Source organism: Struthio camelus, chromosome 22 (genome assembly GCF_040807025.1).
Source record: "Struthio camelus isolate bStrCam1 chromosome 22, bStrCam1.hap1, whole genome shotgun sequence".
NCBI classification, from domain to species: Eukaryota; Metazoa; Chordata; class Aves; order Struthioniformes; family Struthionidae; genus Struthio; species Struthio camelus.
The window spans coordinates 2843502-2860926 of NC_090963.1; the positions used below are offsets into that span (position 1 = coordinate 2843502).

The following is a 17425-nucleotide window of genomic DNA, read 5'->3' on the forward strand; positions in this document are numbered from 1 at the left end:
CAAGAGTTTAGCACTCCACCTTTTTCAGCCCACTGAAAGTCTATTGCCGCTTCCTTCTCAGAGCTGCGAAGCTAACTGCTATGCAAACCAGTTTCATACAGCACTTAGTCTGCCTTTTCTGCTCCCATATTCTTGATGATTGAAGTTCAACAGTCCTCCACATCAAGATGTTACCTAGCTTTCCCCTTGCAAGTGTCTGAGGGCTAAAGCCAGCATGGAAGGGTTCGTGGAATTGTAATGAGTTGACAACCGACAAAATAATTTCCACTGCTGGCAACATCTGCTGTGTCTAAATTTATAATTAAAATGAAATCATGCATGCAAAGAAAAAGAATCAATAAGCTTCCATTTTGAGTTTTTCTAATGTTGAAAGAAGTTATTTGATTAACTCTGTTTTAACCTGAACATCTGGCAACGTTACAGACATGTTATGACACACACAAAAAAATGACGATGACTCCAAAAATTATTTCCTTTTTCCTGAAAACATAACGGAGCTAATTTGGGAATTATTTTAGCTGCCTTTACTGTGATAGCCATAATTTAAAAAAATACATACATACATACACATACACACACACACACACACACACATATATATATATACACACACACACACACACACACACACACCCCACTCTGATTTTCTATACCGTTAAGTGCAGCAGGATTTCTCGGGCAGCAGCAACTGAATTACCGTAACTGCTTTCATAAAAATAAGCTGTTACTGAATATCATCAACATTCTGGGTACCTGCTATTTTGATGTTCATGTTGTTGTCAAGCAGAAGATTTTCAGCCTTCAGATCACGGTGCACAATCTTTCGGCCATGGCAATACTCCACTGCTGAGAGGATCTGCCAGAATTTACGCCTGGCCTCAGACTCACTTAGACGGCCGTGGCTGGCGAGGTAATCTGTTCAAATGAAGCAGGTTTCAATGGATTAGCCAGCAAGCAGTAACCCTGAAATTAAGTAATTTCTCTCAAATATCAAGCACTAGCAAACTCAACAAGGATTTCAGCCAGTCCCAGTTCCCAACCCATTGTTCTCCCAAGCTCCCTTCCAAAAGGGTGGGGGGAAAAAAAAGAAAGAGTACAAAAAACTGTTGCCGAATCAAACTCAACCCTCCATTACCTCTTTTAGGGTTGTATAACTGTTCCAATAAATTTTTTCATACAACACAACTCCCGTGGAATGGGGAATGGCTAGAATAACTGGCTTCACCGTCACAAGATACTTTAAGTCTTAGCCTCTTAGCAGTTCAAGTGAGCTTCATGTCACAATTCTTCCTCTGAAACCTCAACACATGCAGTATGTTGTAAAAGTAAAAAGTAAAAGCATTGCTTCTCTGGAAGTAAAATCAGTACCCATAAGGAGCCATGCTGACTGGTCTCTTGTCTTCATCACACCACAAGCAGGAAGAACATTTTGCTTTCATATTTGATTATGTCATAAAAGTAACGTTAGCCCTGAAACAAACAATAGCTCTGGAAACTGCAGACTCCATTTATCCTCAGGAACACAAACAAATGAAGCAGCAGTTGTGAGATTTCAATTCAACTGTCCTGACAGAAAGGAGCTTCTATAGCCAATTCTTGTCTCTTGCTCTTACAAGGCAGACAATTAAGAAATCAACAGTTAGGATGCTTTTAGAATTGCCTTCTACATCCTACAAAGACTGCAGTTAATGGACAAGGTGTGGCAAATGCACACAGGTATTCTACCCAGCGATCCACAGACAAGGGCAGCACATACACACACAACTGATCTGCAACCACTTGCTGCAACACAATAACCAGTCCTTTGCAGTGAAGTTAAAATAAACAAGAAACAGTGAGCAAGAGACAATCTTATTTGAAGAACGGTAAGAGTTTAAAAACGCAAGATGATTTTCAGCCAAATGACTAGTATAGTGACAAAAATAACTTCTCTCAGATAAAACGAGGTGGTAAATTCCAGGAACAATTCTGCTCCATGCAATGCAGCATTGTCACTATTTGCTCAAAGGCACCGCAGAACCTCTCAGCACGACTACTTTCTCAGAACTCTTGAAAAATAAGAGTCAAACAACGCACATCTTATTGTAGTGTGGGTTACTGCAATACTGTACAGTGATGCTGGAAGGTACGCTATTCAAATAAAGGTGATTGAACCCATCTATGAATCTTCTAAACAACGACCTTTACAGGGCTATGCAAAAAAAGGCTGCTTCGTATGGACACTGCGGACAGGACACAAAGCCTTTCAACCCGCACTCCTCAATTCTTTTGTCTAATCCGCTGACACACAAGGTCTTTATCAGTAGCGATGTTTTCTGGGAACGTGTATGAAATCCAAGTGGAATGAAGCGGGAGGTAATTAGCTGAAATAAGATGCCAATTGCTTTACTACAACCAAAAGCAAGTGCATTTTTTTTTAGAGTGATCTATTTTACATCTTTGCTGTTTATCTCACAAGTTTCTGTTAAAGGGTGAAAGGAGAAGGAATATTAGCTTCATCTGGAATGAGATTTTGTCTCCGGAGACTCCATCTCACCGTTAATTCATTTTGCCCATGCTTACACATGCAACATCTTTCATTCATCAGCCATTTTCCAGCTCTTGTTTAAAGCACAGAGCAAAAACTGAGACGCTATGAGACTCTAGGATTTATGTTAGGATTCAGCATTGAAATATGTTCCAATCCCACTTTACACATATATACAACACGATGTTATCAGACATTCACTTATCACACGGTGGATCTCTACATGTGCTAACTAAATGAATAAAACGTACAGTCATATGAGATAAAGTGTGTGTGTGAGCCACAAAATTAAACTGCCCACAGATCCCCATCTCACTCCCTGCTCATATTGCAGTGGCTAATAGAAAAAAACGTGATAGGCTGCAGGCTGCATAAACAGTTTCAGGAGGGTAGTAACAACTACCCACGATCTGTAATAAAATGCACTTAAGTCACATGTATGATCATCAGTGACCCAATCAGCTCCTGGCAAACCTTGACTAGACTGTTGATTTCTTCTTGGATAAATCAGAAGAGACAAAATTAAATTTATATAATCTAATGTTCCTAAAATAAGTTGGTTCCTTGGTTCTTAATATCATTATAAAGTTGTTAAACTAGCTTGCAACCCCACATCTTATTTCCATGGCAGGTAACCTTACGTTGTACCCATCATGAGGCGATAAAATACAGCCTTATTAGTTACACAGATATCAACCTTCCAAAATGCTAAGGGTAATAGAAGGCAGTCTACAGGCATTTGGCTATAATTCCTGCATTATGGCTGGGGGGGGGGGCAGAAACAATGACACTTCAGAGCAAAGAAATCTTTTCTATCCTGCAAGTCTTGTAAAAGAGCTTACTAGACAGTGAGGACGTGCATTGCCAAACATTCTACCCTACCAATATTTCACAGAACCAGCATTTGTGAGGGGGGAAAAGGGGGGGAAAGGGGGGAGAAGGGGGGGAAAGGGGAAAATTTACAAACCATCTGTAACAATGCAGCTGCTAGTTTCTGATGCTACATGGAGTAAGAGTAACCCAGCTTGCAAAGGGCCATTGAGAGAATCAGACAACTAGCGCCAAACTAAGCTTTCTGTCACCTGTAAAGCTATGGAAAATTAACCAAATTTAGCAGAATTATTCTGGACTCATTTCTGTGTAAGACCACTAGCTTTAGCATACTACAAGTACATAAAATTTCAATATAAACCAGGAAAAAAATGCAGTGAAACAGTGGTATGAAGATCTGGAGGAACTGTGGCACGGTGCTGATTTAGCAAGAAAAAAAGGGTTGTGAGAAAGCTATTGCTTATTTGGCAGGAAATCACCCAGTCAATAACGCATATGGGAAATTATTCATCTAATTGGCAGTACATACCCACCAATTCCACAGAAAGTACAACATTTCTGTATTAACTCTACATTACAGGTCTGCTGCAAATGCTTACATGACTCTGTAAATACCCTGAAATTATATAACAAATCTGAGGAAAGTACCCACAAGGAAGTTTGAATGTTTTGCGCAATGCAACTGAAAATGCAGCAGAGAACAGCTACCAAGCATCGTTTCCTATCGGTCAGTAAAACTTTTCAGAAGATGAGACGCAGTATCTAAAAATCCACAAAATACTCTTAATAAGTTACTGACTCGCTGAAATATTTGTGGGGAAAAAAATAGGCTTGATGCTTCAAAACCCAGGTTTATCCGTGCCATGTTATTACTAATTTTCAGTCCACTACATCTAATGTTTTCTGAAGACAACGATTTTATTTGCTTCTAGAAATTACCTTTAACGGCAACAGTAGTCATTAAAGCAGGACAAAGAGCAAATGAAAGATTTGTAAAAAGTTAGATATAAATTAAACCAAATAAAACTTACATTAAACTTGTCCCAAAGCCCATTTCAAAAAGTGGCATTTCTATCTCGTAAAACGTGGTGTGTAGAAAACCATCTGGCATAAACAAGGATGTCTTCCTGAGAAAGTGCTGCTAAAAAAAGGCAGAAAAAGAGAGCAAGAGCTTCCCAGCTGATCCAGAGAGCCACAGTACAGTTGTGCTCAAAGCCAAAAAGGGCGTTTCTTCAATTTGTATTAATACAACTGAGAACATCAGTGTGCTATTAAGGCATAGGCTTTCAGTCAACTGCTTAATGGCTTCAAATTTTGGATTTAACAAAAAAATGTAAGTTTTTGCCTACCATTTGTTCTGGCTATTTCACTGCACTGTCAGCAGTTCTCCGGTACTGCTTCTGCTCTCCACCAAAGTTCAGCTTTTTTGATTTATTTTGGCAAAGCCAAAGCCTTTCAGATTAGGAAAGCAAAAAGAACTTTTTTTCACAAGATTTTTTTTTTTTTCACAACAAGAACTTAAAATCAAATTATCGTTAGTTTAAAAATTCAATAATGGCATCTGAGCTACATGATAAAATGTATCAGCAGTGAAACTAGAGTAGATAATTTAACATTTCAAAATATTTTTTGACTGTAACGCCTCGGAGGTATACGAGCCGCTTTTAAGTTGTTTTAACACACCAACGTGCTTTACAAACTCTAGTTGGGCAAAAGTGAGAGTGTATTTGCAATACTGGATAACTAAACTAATAGTTTCTCCGCCTTCCATGAAGTTGCATCTTATTTCAGTCTGCGCACCCTTATTGCGGTCCAACATATCTTAGCTTGTTTAGCTACTGTTTAAGTGTCTTTTTCTTACGCCTGCCGTTAGCTATACGTTTGATTAGATGCAACTCTTACAGACTCAACGTCATTGTTTCTTCTTCTGATAAAATATTCTTACAGACTGAAAACGAGGGTGCAGCAGAAGAGTTCACACTGAGCCCCAGAGAGCCTGCAACTACTAACTGATAGGTTAGCTCAATTACAAACGTGTAACAACAGGTGTTCAGCACGAGGGAGGTAAAAGGACTGCTTTCCAACAGAGCCAGAAAACAGATTTCATACTTTGTTCCCTGTACTTCAGTGTGGGAAACCTGACTTCAGCAGTCGCTCAAAGGACCACTACAAAAAACATCTGCTTCATTTCCAATGGTGTTAGTTTAAGGTCAAGGCAGATTTAACAGAAATTACAGGAGATGACCATTTTGAAAATTGGGCCCGCACATCTGGTATCTCATGACAAAATGCACCAAAAAAACCCACAAAAAACCCCCCAAAACCCACCACTAAGATTTGCAGACGCAAACGGCAATAAAATCCTGGTTACCTATGTTATTGTCTCTTATCTCTAAATTGTCGCATTAAATCTTTAAATGTCACCTCCATTTTCTAAATAATTTTCTTAACGATTCTATAATTCTTTCAGGCAAAAATACCTCTCACGTTCTTTATAAACAGAAACACAGCTACAACTTGAAGATTGCATCTCATTTCGTTCTCCTCTTACAAAACAACATTGATACAGCAGCACCAAATTTCACATGAATACAGCCAGTAGAGGCAAGATACTTTATTCTTCCTTACTGGTATTACCAGTCAACTCACTGAAGGATTTCACCAGCCATTTAAGGATGGAGATGGTGCCTTCAAAACTCGGAAGGCTACAGCTCTGAGCTTCCAACCTCAATAATTTTTTTTTTTCCTTCAACAGACCGTATGTCTGCAGGGGGATGAAATGGGGGACAGTTGAAGCTCTCTCTGAAGCACAGTGCTGAGTCCAGCACCGACAGCCTCAGCGGATGAGCCTTTGGGACTCTCTATCCCAAATTATAGCCTGCAGATTATTGCTCTCAGTTCCTTAGGCATGAAAGAATGTTGCCTTGAAAGGCCCTCTCTTTCAAAGCTAAACAGTTTTTCAGAAAATTAAAATGATGAACTGCTTAATAAATTTAAATTCAGTGAGGCAGAACTATGAAATTTTAGGTCTGGTCCAAATGCATGTCTCAATTTAAATAACTGTTGGAGCTGCTGTTAGCCCCTTCTAATTGTCATTTATGGAGAAGGTCCCACGAAGAGGAATTATCCTTTACAGACCAGCTGACACGCATTTCTGTCTGAAGTCAGTTTACAGGTCAGAATGGCTGCTTCTGCAAGTGAAAGAACAAACATGATCCATATGAGATTTTGATCCTACTTCTGTTTGTTTGTTTGTGAGGATCTCTGACAAAATCCTTAATTAAAATGACTGATTGCTGAATAGAGTTTCATGCAATATGATCAGGCAAAGAAACACATCCTGGATTCTGACAACGTTACATCTGTCCCCCTACAGAGGGGGGAAACGGTCTTATGACGAAGCATATTCAGGGTATGCCAAAAGATCAAAGATGCGTTTTATTTTATTTTATGACTGAGTCAACTAGGATTAAGTTCAGCTACACCTTCCCCCTAAACGCTTACCAAATTCCTAACGAATAACCAGAGGTAGCTAGGAACCTATTTTGAGAAGCTAAGCTACACATACGTCCACAATTCAAACTACAAATCAAATCACAAAGTGCTTACGTTTCCAAAGAACTTTACATTTGCAGGTAACCCTAACAATCTGCAAGGACAGTGTACTGTGAGCTAAGCTGTGACAGGCTGTTCTGTGGGTATATCACAGAAAGGGAAATGCTCTCCTTTTATCCGTAGAGTACTTATCAGAAACTGGCTTTGTAAATATCACCGCCTCAGTTTTACAGATGAGGGAAACAGAACAAAAATCACAGAGCTAAGCCTGCTTGCAAAGGACTACACAAAACACATCCAGCGGGTTTAGAATCTGGCAGATTCTGGCTTCCCATCCTTTACCCAGTGGATCACAATTTCCTTTACTCTCCCACCCCAGAGAATTAACAGGCTGATTTTTCTCTCAATTCCCCACCATCCCTCTGCAGAGGCCCCATCTGTAGTGACATCATCGACCCTAAGATCAGATTTACGCTACATGACAAACCAAAGTAGATGTGGTACTACCTAGACAGAAGAAAAAGCAGAGAAAAACAAGGCAATTTTGAGAGAGATGGCACAGCACTCTCCCCAATCTTCAGTGTGGAACCAATGCAGTACCACTTACATCTTTTAGGCAAGATGGAAAACTCAACATCTAAACCAAGCTTAGCCATGATAGTCCTAGGCAAATCTGGAGGAGCTTCACTCTGCCGCCCTAAAAAACGCTTACTTCTAAAAGGTTTCGAAGAGGTAGAAGATTCTTTTTGTCATACAAGCAATTCATCACAGTACTGCAATGCTCTGTATCTATTACTGCAGCAAACTAAATATAGTAGATGGCAGTGATTCATTTATCATTCTTTACACAAAAAGCGGCTTTCAATAATTTTCTGTATAGTATATAATGAAGGAAACTCAAACGCTCTTTTTTTTTTTCCAAAACATTCTTTACAAATAAACAGGTTGAGAACACTGCGCTGCTTTTAACCCTTGCCAAAGCCACCGTTCATGCTCACACCATGCTGAGTTTTCAGGACAAAGAGCGCCATGGATTATAAAGCAGTTTTCATAGTTCCCAATCCAGGAACATCAAATTAAACCCCACATGTGACATGATGCCAACTTTGTGCTTCAGACTCTTTAAAAATGTAAACATGGCTGTGTAAGGAAGGGGGGAAGTACAGTGCTCTCAGTATTACAAATGTAAGAAATGTTCTTTGAATGTTAGATGATCTGGAGAAATCTGAAAATTTGGAAGAAATTTGAAGATCTGGAAAAACCTAAGATTTCTTCTAGATTGTGCAAGGCTGAGAACTTTGCTGACATTGTGTTCTTAGGCATCAGAGTTCTCAGCTGCCACTTGGGTCACTAGAGTATTCCGCCATTAAGTGCTCCAGGCATTGGGTTATTGATTAGTAAAACGAATTCTGAATCACGTTTTTATGTATTGCCACCATTAACAGATCCCCTTGTTAATATGCTCAGTAAGACAGGCTTATTTCAAAGATGCTTTGTAGGCAGATTATTTAGAAAAAAGGCCTATATTCCATAACTGAGGTGACTTAAAGGTTTTGCTTATGTGCAGTTGAAAGCATTTCACACGCTGCTGTTACTATCTCCCAAGCAGAGAGAGATGGTTGTTCATGAGCCCTCTGAAATGGTGCGACTAGAGACTTCATTCAGTCAGTACCTGACACTGTACTTAATACCTCCCCAAAAATGTTTTTAAGCAAAACATATTAGGCCCAGTCTCCAGAACCTGCAGATCTGAAAACTTGCCCCAGAGCTTCGAACCCAAAACGTTTTCTGCTTGTTTAACTTGGCAAGGCACGCAAACAAACAAAAGCCTGGCAGCAAGGGGAAGATCATAATGTTTGCATGCTAAATACCATTCAGTCACAAAGTGACTGGCACATCACATGATATGATGCTGAAGTCAGATGTCAAAGACAAACTAAACTATGTTAAATGCAAGCCACCCCTTCAAGCTTTTAATTCATTCTTTGTTAGTAATGCAGCAAACAAGTTAATGAACTTAAACTGCCTCTTGCTTTTATAGCTCTGGCCTGTTAGGAGTAATTTAAAAATTCCAAAGCACCTTTTCAGATACACTTGCCCTTATACTTTCCACCAACTCTAATAGTCTCTGTACAGGAAATACCAAGCTGGTCATTCATGCTGAAATATACTTTCTCCCCTGGAGAAATAAAACCTGTCATAATCCCCCTACATAGGTGAAGGCGATGTCTGCAAAGATACCCTTTGTGCATTAACTAGCTTTCAAAGAGGAGAGGTTGGGATAAAGGCAGTGCCAGCCACTGGAATAGAGAGACCTTTTTAAAACAGCTGAAACTTATGGGAGATATTCTGCCACAGTAGCTGGAACCCGGATGCTGATTCTATATGCATATTTTATCGCTGGAGCTAACACAACCATGACTCTCCTCCATTTTTACTTCATATATCTAGAGCAAAGGACCCTGGTAAGCTAGAAATAGCAAGGCTACCTATGCTGAAGTGTGTACTCCCACACCACACCCGATTAAGTGTTTTATGTTTTATTGTTTTTTTTTGCATAATACAATAGAAACAAGAAGCCACCTTAGGTTGAGCTGGAATCATGACAAGAATAAGTCAGCCTTTTGCTCAGAAAGCAGCTTCCTCTCTGGCTTTCAGTTTTCTGCATAAGTAATAAGTAAGAGGATAAGTAAGATGTGCTTTGTAAAATATGGTATTTACTTCAGTATATATAATAGTATGTATACTCTTAGTAGATACACTGTTTAGAAGAGCCCCCACTCAAAGCTTCTCATTTAAAGTGTTGTCCATCTAGGTGAACCATTACATATAGTTGTTTCTTTACTTGGCATGTTAAGGCTCTGCGTAAGAAACATACACATACTGGAACAAGTCCAGTGAAGTGCCACAAAGATGATATGAGATCAGAGCACCTGTTATATGAGGAGAGGCTGAGCAAGCTGGGACTGTTCAGCCTGGGGAAAAAGAGGTGCAAAGGGATCTTATCAATGCGTATGAACTCCTGAGGGGCAGGTGTGAAGACGACTGAGCCAAACTCCTCTCAGCAGTATCCAGTGAAAGGACACAGAGGCGAGAGGCACAAATTGAAATAAAGAAAATCCTGTTTGAACATAAGAAAAAAGTATTTTACTCCACAGGCAAGCACCGGAACAGGAGATACAGAAGGGGGGGGGGGGGGAGGTAGATCTTCCATGCTTGAAGACATTCAAAACACAGCTGGGCACGGTCCTGAGCAACGCTCTAGCTGACCCTCCTCTGAGCAGGGGGACTGGACTGGACGATCTCTAGAGAACCCTTCCAATCTCAACTGTTCTGCGATCATGTCATCTGGGCTCAGCGTGAGGCAGCAGAGACACTGCTCCTCAATTCCAAGATTAGTAAGGAACAAAAATGAATATTCCAGTATTAGAGGACAGGTACTTCTAGGCTTATAGCTGCCTAACAGAAGCATTAATAACTGGTTCGAATTTCAGCTTAGGAAATTTAGATTATACACTAAAAATAACCTTTGTAATAAAAAAAATCCCATCTTGGATAGTTTTGTCTAGAAAGGTTACTTAATCTCCCTCTAGGGAAGTTTCTGAGAACGTGTTAGACAACTTCTGCTAGAAAGCGTAGTTGTAGCTGATCCTTTGCTAGGGCTGGGACATACTAGACAGCTGCTGAAGTCCACTCCAGTTCAGCTGGCTACATCTGTGCCTAGACATATATAAAAATGTGGAGGGCAAACTGCTAGGTAAGACTAGGCTCTTCCAGACACAGACATAATTAAATGCTCTCACTCTAAGAGCCTGAAGAGATGCCTGAAGGCCTCCTTTACACAGAAATGTTTCTGGAGAGATTTAAATTTTATTGCTCACTTCCCAAACAGACACAAGAGTCTAAGCAGCTGAGAAGGCAAGCACGGAGGTTCACAATAACACACACATATCCTTAAGGCTTAAAATTTATTTATGCTGAAATACGCTAGAAGACTTGGAAGACTCAGCAACTCCTCTGTCTACTGGGGATACTGCAATAGCATGTAGGCATCGAGCTACAGATCCAATAACTCTAGGCCAGGAGGACAAGTTACGAAGGCAATCTCAATCTCGGCAAAATTTGGTTTGACAACAAAAGAACACTACAACTAGGCTTCCCAAGATAGAAGAACAAAATCAGGAATAGAATTTAGGCTACTTAAATTGTGCATCCCATTGGTTAAATTATACCCCATGCTTCTAAGAGAAGTGCTCAGAAAAGAATCAATAAATGGGCGATCGCAGTGCTACCTTTTAATTTGCATAACATGGCACACATTACATGGCTAGTTACTGTTCATATTTAATGTAGACATTTCTTCATATCTTGGCTGCTGTGTTTTTAATAAGAAATGTTTCTCAACAAATTCAGTAGCATGCTATTCAAAAAGATTTACGTTGAGATCTACTTCTCAGGGATTCTTGATTGTATGTGTAGAAGCAGCTGAGAAGCATCACACTCTTCCCCAGGCTGATCTGTTTTTCCAAACCACCATAGCGCATATACTGTTAAAGCACAAGAGCTGTTGCAAAGAGAAAGGCAGAACATACTCACTGACTGACTGAAGTAGCTTATTTTGCATTTCCACGCATCACTATCATTCCACAAAACTAATTTCTGAAATGGGATGGTGAATTATCAGTAATATATAGCCTCAGACTGGTATCTGACAAGAGTAAGAAACTTCTTGCTTCCACTCTGAACTCTTTTACAAATCTCAGAATAGCCTTATGGTTCTTGACAGTAAAACAGCAATATATCTGCTTAAGAACAGTACAAGTAGTATTAGCACAGTAACATAGCCTGGCATTATGGTCAGCAGCGTCCCACTATTCTCCACTTTAAAAAAAAAAAAGACAGCAAGGTCCTCTCTGCCTACTGTCCAGTTGCAGAACAGGCTGGAGACTGTAAGCAATACCTAAACCATCAGGAAAGTAGATGACAAGATGGAAGGTAACACAAGTATGTAAATACGGTGACACCGCTCTTCCCAGGCATGATGGACTGCAGTTGAAACGTCTTCCTCTTACCTATTCCCAGGTCTTCACCTCCTTCACACTTCGAGCATGCAGTAGGAAAAAAAGAGTATCAGAAAAGTAGGTAGGCACAGTTATCACATCACGTGTTCCAAAATGTGATATTGGCGTTACAGATATAGAAGCTGTGTTATTATCGCTTGTTTGATAAAGTCTTGGGCTAAAAATCCAGCTGCAGACCACATTAGGAAGTTGAAGCACAAGATTAAATAATTTCTCCTAACTTCAGCCAAAGGCAGCACATTCCTCTCAAAGCTTGTAAGTTTAACTGGACATAAATCACACAAGCTGCTACTTTTGAACTCCTGTGGGGACCGGTCACGTTTACTGCATTTAAAGTATGTAGCAAGTCTTTCATGTAGTGAGTATGTCAGACACAGCAGGCAAGAGGCGGCGAACTACATTCACAGTAGTACAAACTACTGAAACCCTCAGACATCCCCTTTCCCCTTGCTGAATGCTTGGGTTATTTGTAGGCCAGAGAGTCAGCCTTACCCTCCAGGGTCTGGATTCTTGTAATGTTAAGAAAACTCCTGGTCACTGATGAAAAACTAGAGAACTAATCCTTCAGAACAGGTTCACTATAATTAATTTAGCTGATAGTTACCTTCATCTCAGCTGAGAAAGAGACTTCAGGTGAGAGACACTGAAGAAAGGTTACAAGGCAGCTAATGAATATACTCTAAAAATACAGCAGAAATAGCTAGCTTAAAAGCTTTGTAGAACTATGAAGTATTAAGCAAAACTGCAACCTTTTTCTTTGAGCATTTTATTAAGTCTAAAGACTTATTTTTAAAAACAGCTTTAAAACATAACATTTAAAATGACTAGACTTAAAATAACATTTATAGCAGTGACATTAACTGCTGTTGAGCGTATATGTTGTTGTTTTACTGTGGCCACGAAGAGAGCAAAGAATCTTAGCACAAGGGATAAAACAAAGTAATCCTTTACATGAACTAGCATTCAACACTATGAAACGACGGTTTAGCAGAGCTGAAAAGACTATGAGGTTCAATACCAGGCTACTCACAATGAACTCCAAAGTCTGACACAGCATTAAGAGAACATTTACCAGTTACCAAACACTGATGACCATTTTAAAAAGCATGCTGTGTACTTTATGGGATTTCATTCAAGAGGAATGATAGATAGGAAAGGGACTTCCTACAAACTCTTACAAATGTTGTAAACTACTAAGTACCAAAGTTGTGTTGAGGAGTGATCACTATGGCTAACTTCAACATAGAGTCTGATCTGTGGGCTCCTCTTGCCGTCAGAGGAGAAAGAGAGGCTCCTCTGGAGGGTGAGTCAAAGCTCCGTTCAGCCCTGCTGTGGAAGGGGACCCCTTGGAGGTGTCTCACTCCTCCCTGACTGCAGAGGGAACGTAAAGAAAGATCAGCCCCAGTAGATTCAATTTTGCCTTTTGGCATATACTTCTCCCCCCCTCACTAGCTCTGGAATAAGAGCAAATTATCTGCTCTTGTCCAGAAACCCAGAACTATTTTTCCCAAATGCAGCTAAAGGTTAGCTGAAGAACAAAACAGCACAATATTTAAATGTTGTCAGGAAACAAATTAACTGAAGAAACACTGGCTTCCACCAGCTTTATAATCATCTCGCTTTACAGGGAAAAAAAACCAATATCCCTCAAAAACCAGGAAGGCACATGGCAAAGTGCTAGAAACTTGGAAGGTATTTTTGTACAGAACTCCAGAAGAACATCTCACTATTATTGTGGTTTGAAATCTAAGGTTAGAAGAGGGAGACATTGTACATACTTTTAGACTAAAGTAGCAAATTCCATACAGCCAAAGACCGACCATGACACAAAAGAGGAAAAAACTATATTCACACAGTTTGAGTCAACTTTCTACCCCTGCTCCCCCACCCTGTTTTTTTTTTTTTTTTAAATACTACCCTGGTTTTCTCTACTTTGCAGTTACATCAAAGTTCCCTTGGACACGATATCCTGCTTATGACACAACCAGTCCAATGATAAGGACTTTAGGGGGCGGGGGGGAGATAACCCAGACAACAAGAAGGGACTTTGACCATTTGAGTTCTGTTTCTGTGACACCCCTCCCCAAGAGTTAAAAAAAACACCACACACACTCAGCCAGGCTCCACCTCTCCTGCTCTCCAATCACAAGGGTGCTCCAAATGCTGAGCTCTATTCTGACCCCTGTGAGCTTGTTCTGCTTGCCACATCAACCAACAAAATTTTGCTTCACTGAAACAGTTTTTTTTTTTTTTTTTGAAAAAGCAACTCCAGTTTTGTTACTGCAATCTAAAAATGCACCTGGAAACTCCGAGTGCCTAGATATCAAGCACGAAAATCATGAAGTTAACTTTTATTAAGCAAGAGAGGTCATTACTTTCAATACCTCAGTCTAATTCCTAAACAGAGCAGCAATATGTATGGGATGCTCTAGATGAAAAGTTTTCTTTTACCTTCAATAGTATTTCTGTTCCTCTGCTATTTTACTTTTTTTTTTTTCCTTCCATTACTCAATGAGGGTATGTGAGACTCAGTCATGGAAAATAATCCCCCATTGTGCTGGGTATTATGCCAACTTGAGACAAGCTTGGTATTAGGTAGTGACAATTTGTTTTTGCTTTTTTTCTGCAGACTGTAAGGGCAATGTGAGAGACCCCGTTACCCTCTGAAGTTCTAATATGTTTCTACCGTTACCTAATTGCTGCCTCCTCCTCCAAAAACATAGGTAAACAATGACTAATACATACAATTTACAATGAAGTATCCTGTCATCAATTACAAATTAAGTCACTCTCAGATAAAAACTACTCCAGTAAAAGCTTATCTCGAAAAAACCCATCCCAAAATATCATATCTCCAGTAAGGGATCCAGAAGGATCCTTGAATTTTTATGAGAAAACACGGTCCAAGAGAATTAGCAAACTGTCTGAAATGCAAATTAATGGAAATGCAAGGGGGATGTCTCAAAGCCCAGAATGCCTCCGTTTCTTCAAAATGAACTATATAGTGTTGTCAGCTCAAAGTATGGCAGGAAATGACCCACACATCAAAACCAAGATACAAATAAGGCGGCAAAAAAAAAAAGAAAAAAGGTGAGCATCCAAATTATTTCTAGACTCTTTAGCCATACTGGTCAGGACTGTACATCCTTAGTTTTTCGTGAATTCTTCCTTCTTTGGCCACCCCATTTTCTCACAGAAATAAAGCTCCTGGTCTTGTAAATGCAACTTAATAGTTGTAGAATCTTAACTGAAACTACATAAAATACACAAACTTATCATTAACCTCATGTAGCTCCAAAGGTGATTTTTAGATAAACCTCTAGAGTATGTTAATCACTTAGGCAAACCTTACAAGGCAAATAACATCTGATGTTGTGGTTTTCAAAGCAAGTTATAAAAACAAATGGAAAGATTCCATGGAAAAAAGAACAGAAGAGTTACAACAGGGGGAAAAAGGGTTCTTACAATCCACGAAACCCTTCTACCTCTCTAGCTGGGTTGTAACTGTTGTAACAGTTGCTTGAAACATGAGGTAGGTGTTAAGGTGTTAATCAGTAAGAAATAATGATGCAACAGTGACAATCCACAAATCTATAAATAGCACTCAGGACTCTATACTTGTATCTTCAAGCATCCTATGGCTGAGTTCCGTTTTTCCTTTATAAATATGGGTGAACTTGAAAAAATAGAACAGTAGAGATTATTGAAAAATTAGAGTTGAACTTTTGTTACAATGCCTAACGATGTCTTGTTACATGCCAGATACGCACAACTTACTGCCATTTTTCCGAGTAGCTCAGAGAATCAGGGAACCTGTCTCAATGAAGATGGTTCACTTAATTGTCCTCACTGCATAGGATCTAACTGTATAGAGTGCAAAAAAAAAAAAAAAATCACCTCTGGCCTAGCTAATATGAAAAACAGCATTTAAGAACTACTTAAACCCCTGATAAAGTCCATGGAGAAACTCCAACTGATTTCAACTAACTGAGCTCTTCACATACTCTAAATAATTACTGTTCTATGCAGGTCTCTATGTTTATACTAACTCAGCACCCGTTCCCCATGCAACTGAAAAAAAAACACACTTTAATTAAACAATTTGATGACACCTACGTAAAAGATGTACTGAGGTAGAGGTAGGCCAGCCTCCACTCTTGTGGCTGGTCTTCAAGATTAGCACTAGTTTGAGAACGGTAGCTTAGCATGTGAGAAAATCAAAATCCTCTTTCCTCTTATTCCATGTTTCCAGATGGCAGTCAGTGTAAAGCACAATAAATCATACAGTTCCTCTAGAGAAAGAAATATTTCTAGGAAACGCACAAGATATTCAAACTTTAGCAGACCCCAAAACAGACCTATGCTTGCATGCTGTAGCCCAAGTGAGAGCAACATTCTTAGTATTTTTCTACCCCAGCCTTATTAGAATAGCACCTTGCCATTCTACATGTTGCCCGCCATTTCAAACAAGTTTATGAATAGCGAGCTCATCTTTAGTCAGATAAACACAAGCTATCACAAACATTTTTTCACATGTACAGGAGCTGAGGAAAGGCAATTTTCAGGTAGCCTTTGATCACTAATGTGATCTGTAAAGTTAAATACACTAATATAGGTCAAAGCATGATGTTAACTGGTTACATGCATCGTTTTGTTTGTTTCTTCCTTGTGGCCTAACAAAGAGCATTGCTATAGCAGATTCAGCCTCTTCTTCCTGCAGGAGACTTTGTTGCTACCCTCATATCCAAAACAAAAATCCCCGCACAGAATAACTTGCGAAACATGCGTATAGCACAATCACAAAAGACAAAATAACCTTGAGATAACTAACTGGCAATGTTAAAGCACTGAGCTTAAAGCATGAGCATGTGAAAGCCTGAATACTTTCAGAACTATGACAATTATTCAAACTCACTGAAACAGAGGTCAGCAGGTACAACCTGGCTGCCATAGCCAGGTCTCCATTAGTTAACCATGCAAGATTTTTCTACTGTGCCCGTTACCACAATCAAAAAGCATGACTACCCAGGGAAAGAGTGCAGGAATCATGTTCAATACAAAAAAGAAAACCTTAAAAGGGTGGAATCACTTTCATTATCCACTTCACTGCCTTTGGGATGAGTTAAAGGCTCATAAAAAACGCACCTCACCAATTCCCTCCTATATACTAAGCAGCTGAAGATTTCAAAAGTTAGCCAGCCTCCTTCATTCTTCTGAACCTTCAGAACACTGAAGGATTCTCTCAAGTTCTGCACTTCAGGTGGTCATTTACACTAGAAAGAGGACAAAGTAAGTGCAAAGTATTACCTCCTCAGAATAGTCGTATTTTACAATTACCTTGCACTGGTTTGCACAAAACCACTTACCTTGCACAAAACGGTAAAGTCTTTAGGTTAAAACGAGAAAGAACAGCTCCCATGTACTAACATGC

At 39.6% G+C, this 17425-nt stretch overlaps 1 protein-coding gene across 5 annotated transcripts in view; it reads right to left on the minus strand.

Annotated features, from left to right (window-relative positions):
- SIK2 (salt inducible kinase 2) overlaps positions 1–17425 on the minus strand; it is a 66801-nt gene that overhangs the window by 34591 nt on the left and 14785 nt on the right. For 2 of the 5 annotated variants that reach the window (XM_068916934.1, XM_068916935.1), the window contains exon 4: positions 754–915. In XM_068916934.1, the coding sequence (XP_068773035.1) occupies positions 754–915 (162 nt within the window). Of the gene's footprint in view, positions 1–753; positions 916–4389; positions 4500–4707; positions 6550–17139; positions 17268–17425 lie in introns of all 5 variants that reach the window. The other 3 variants (XM_068916937.1, XM_068916936.1, XM_068916938.1) reach the window with 3 other exon arrangements.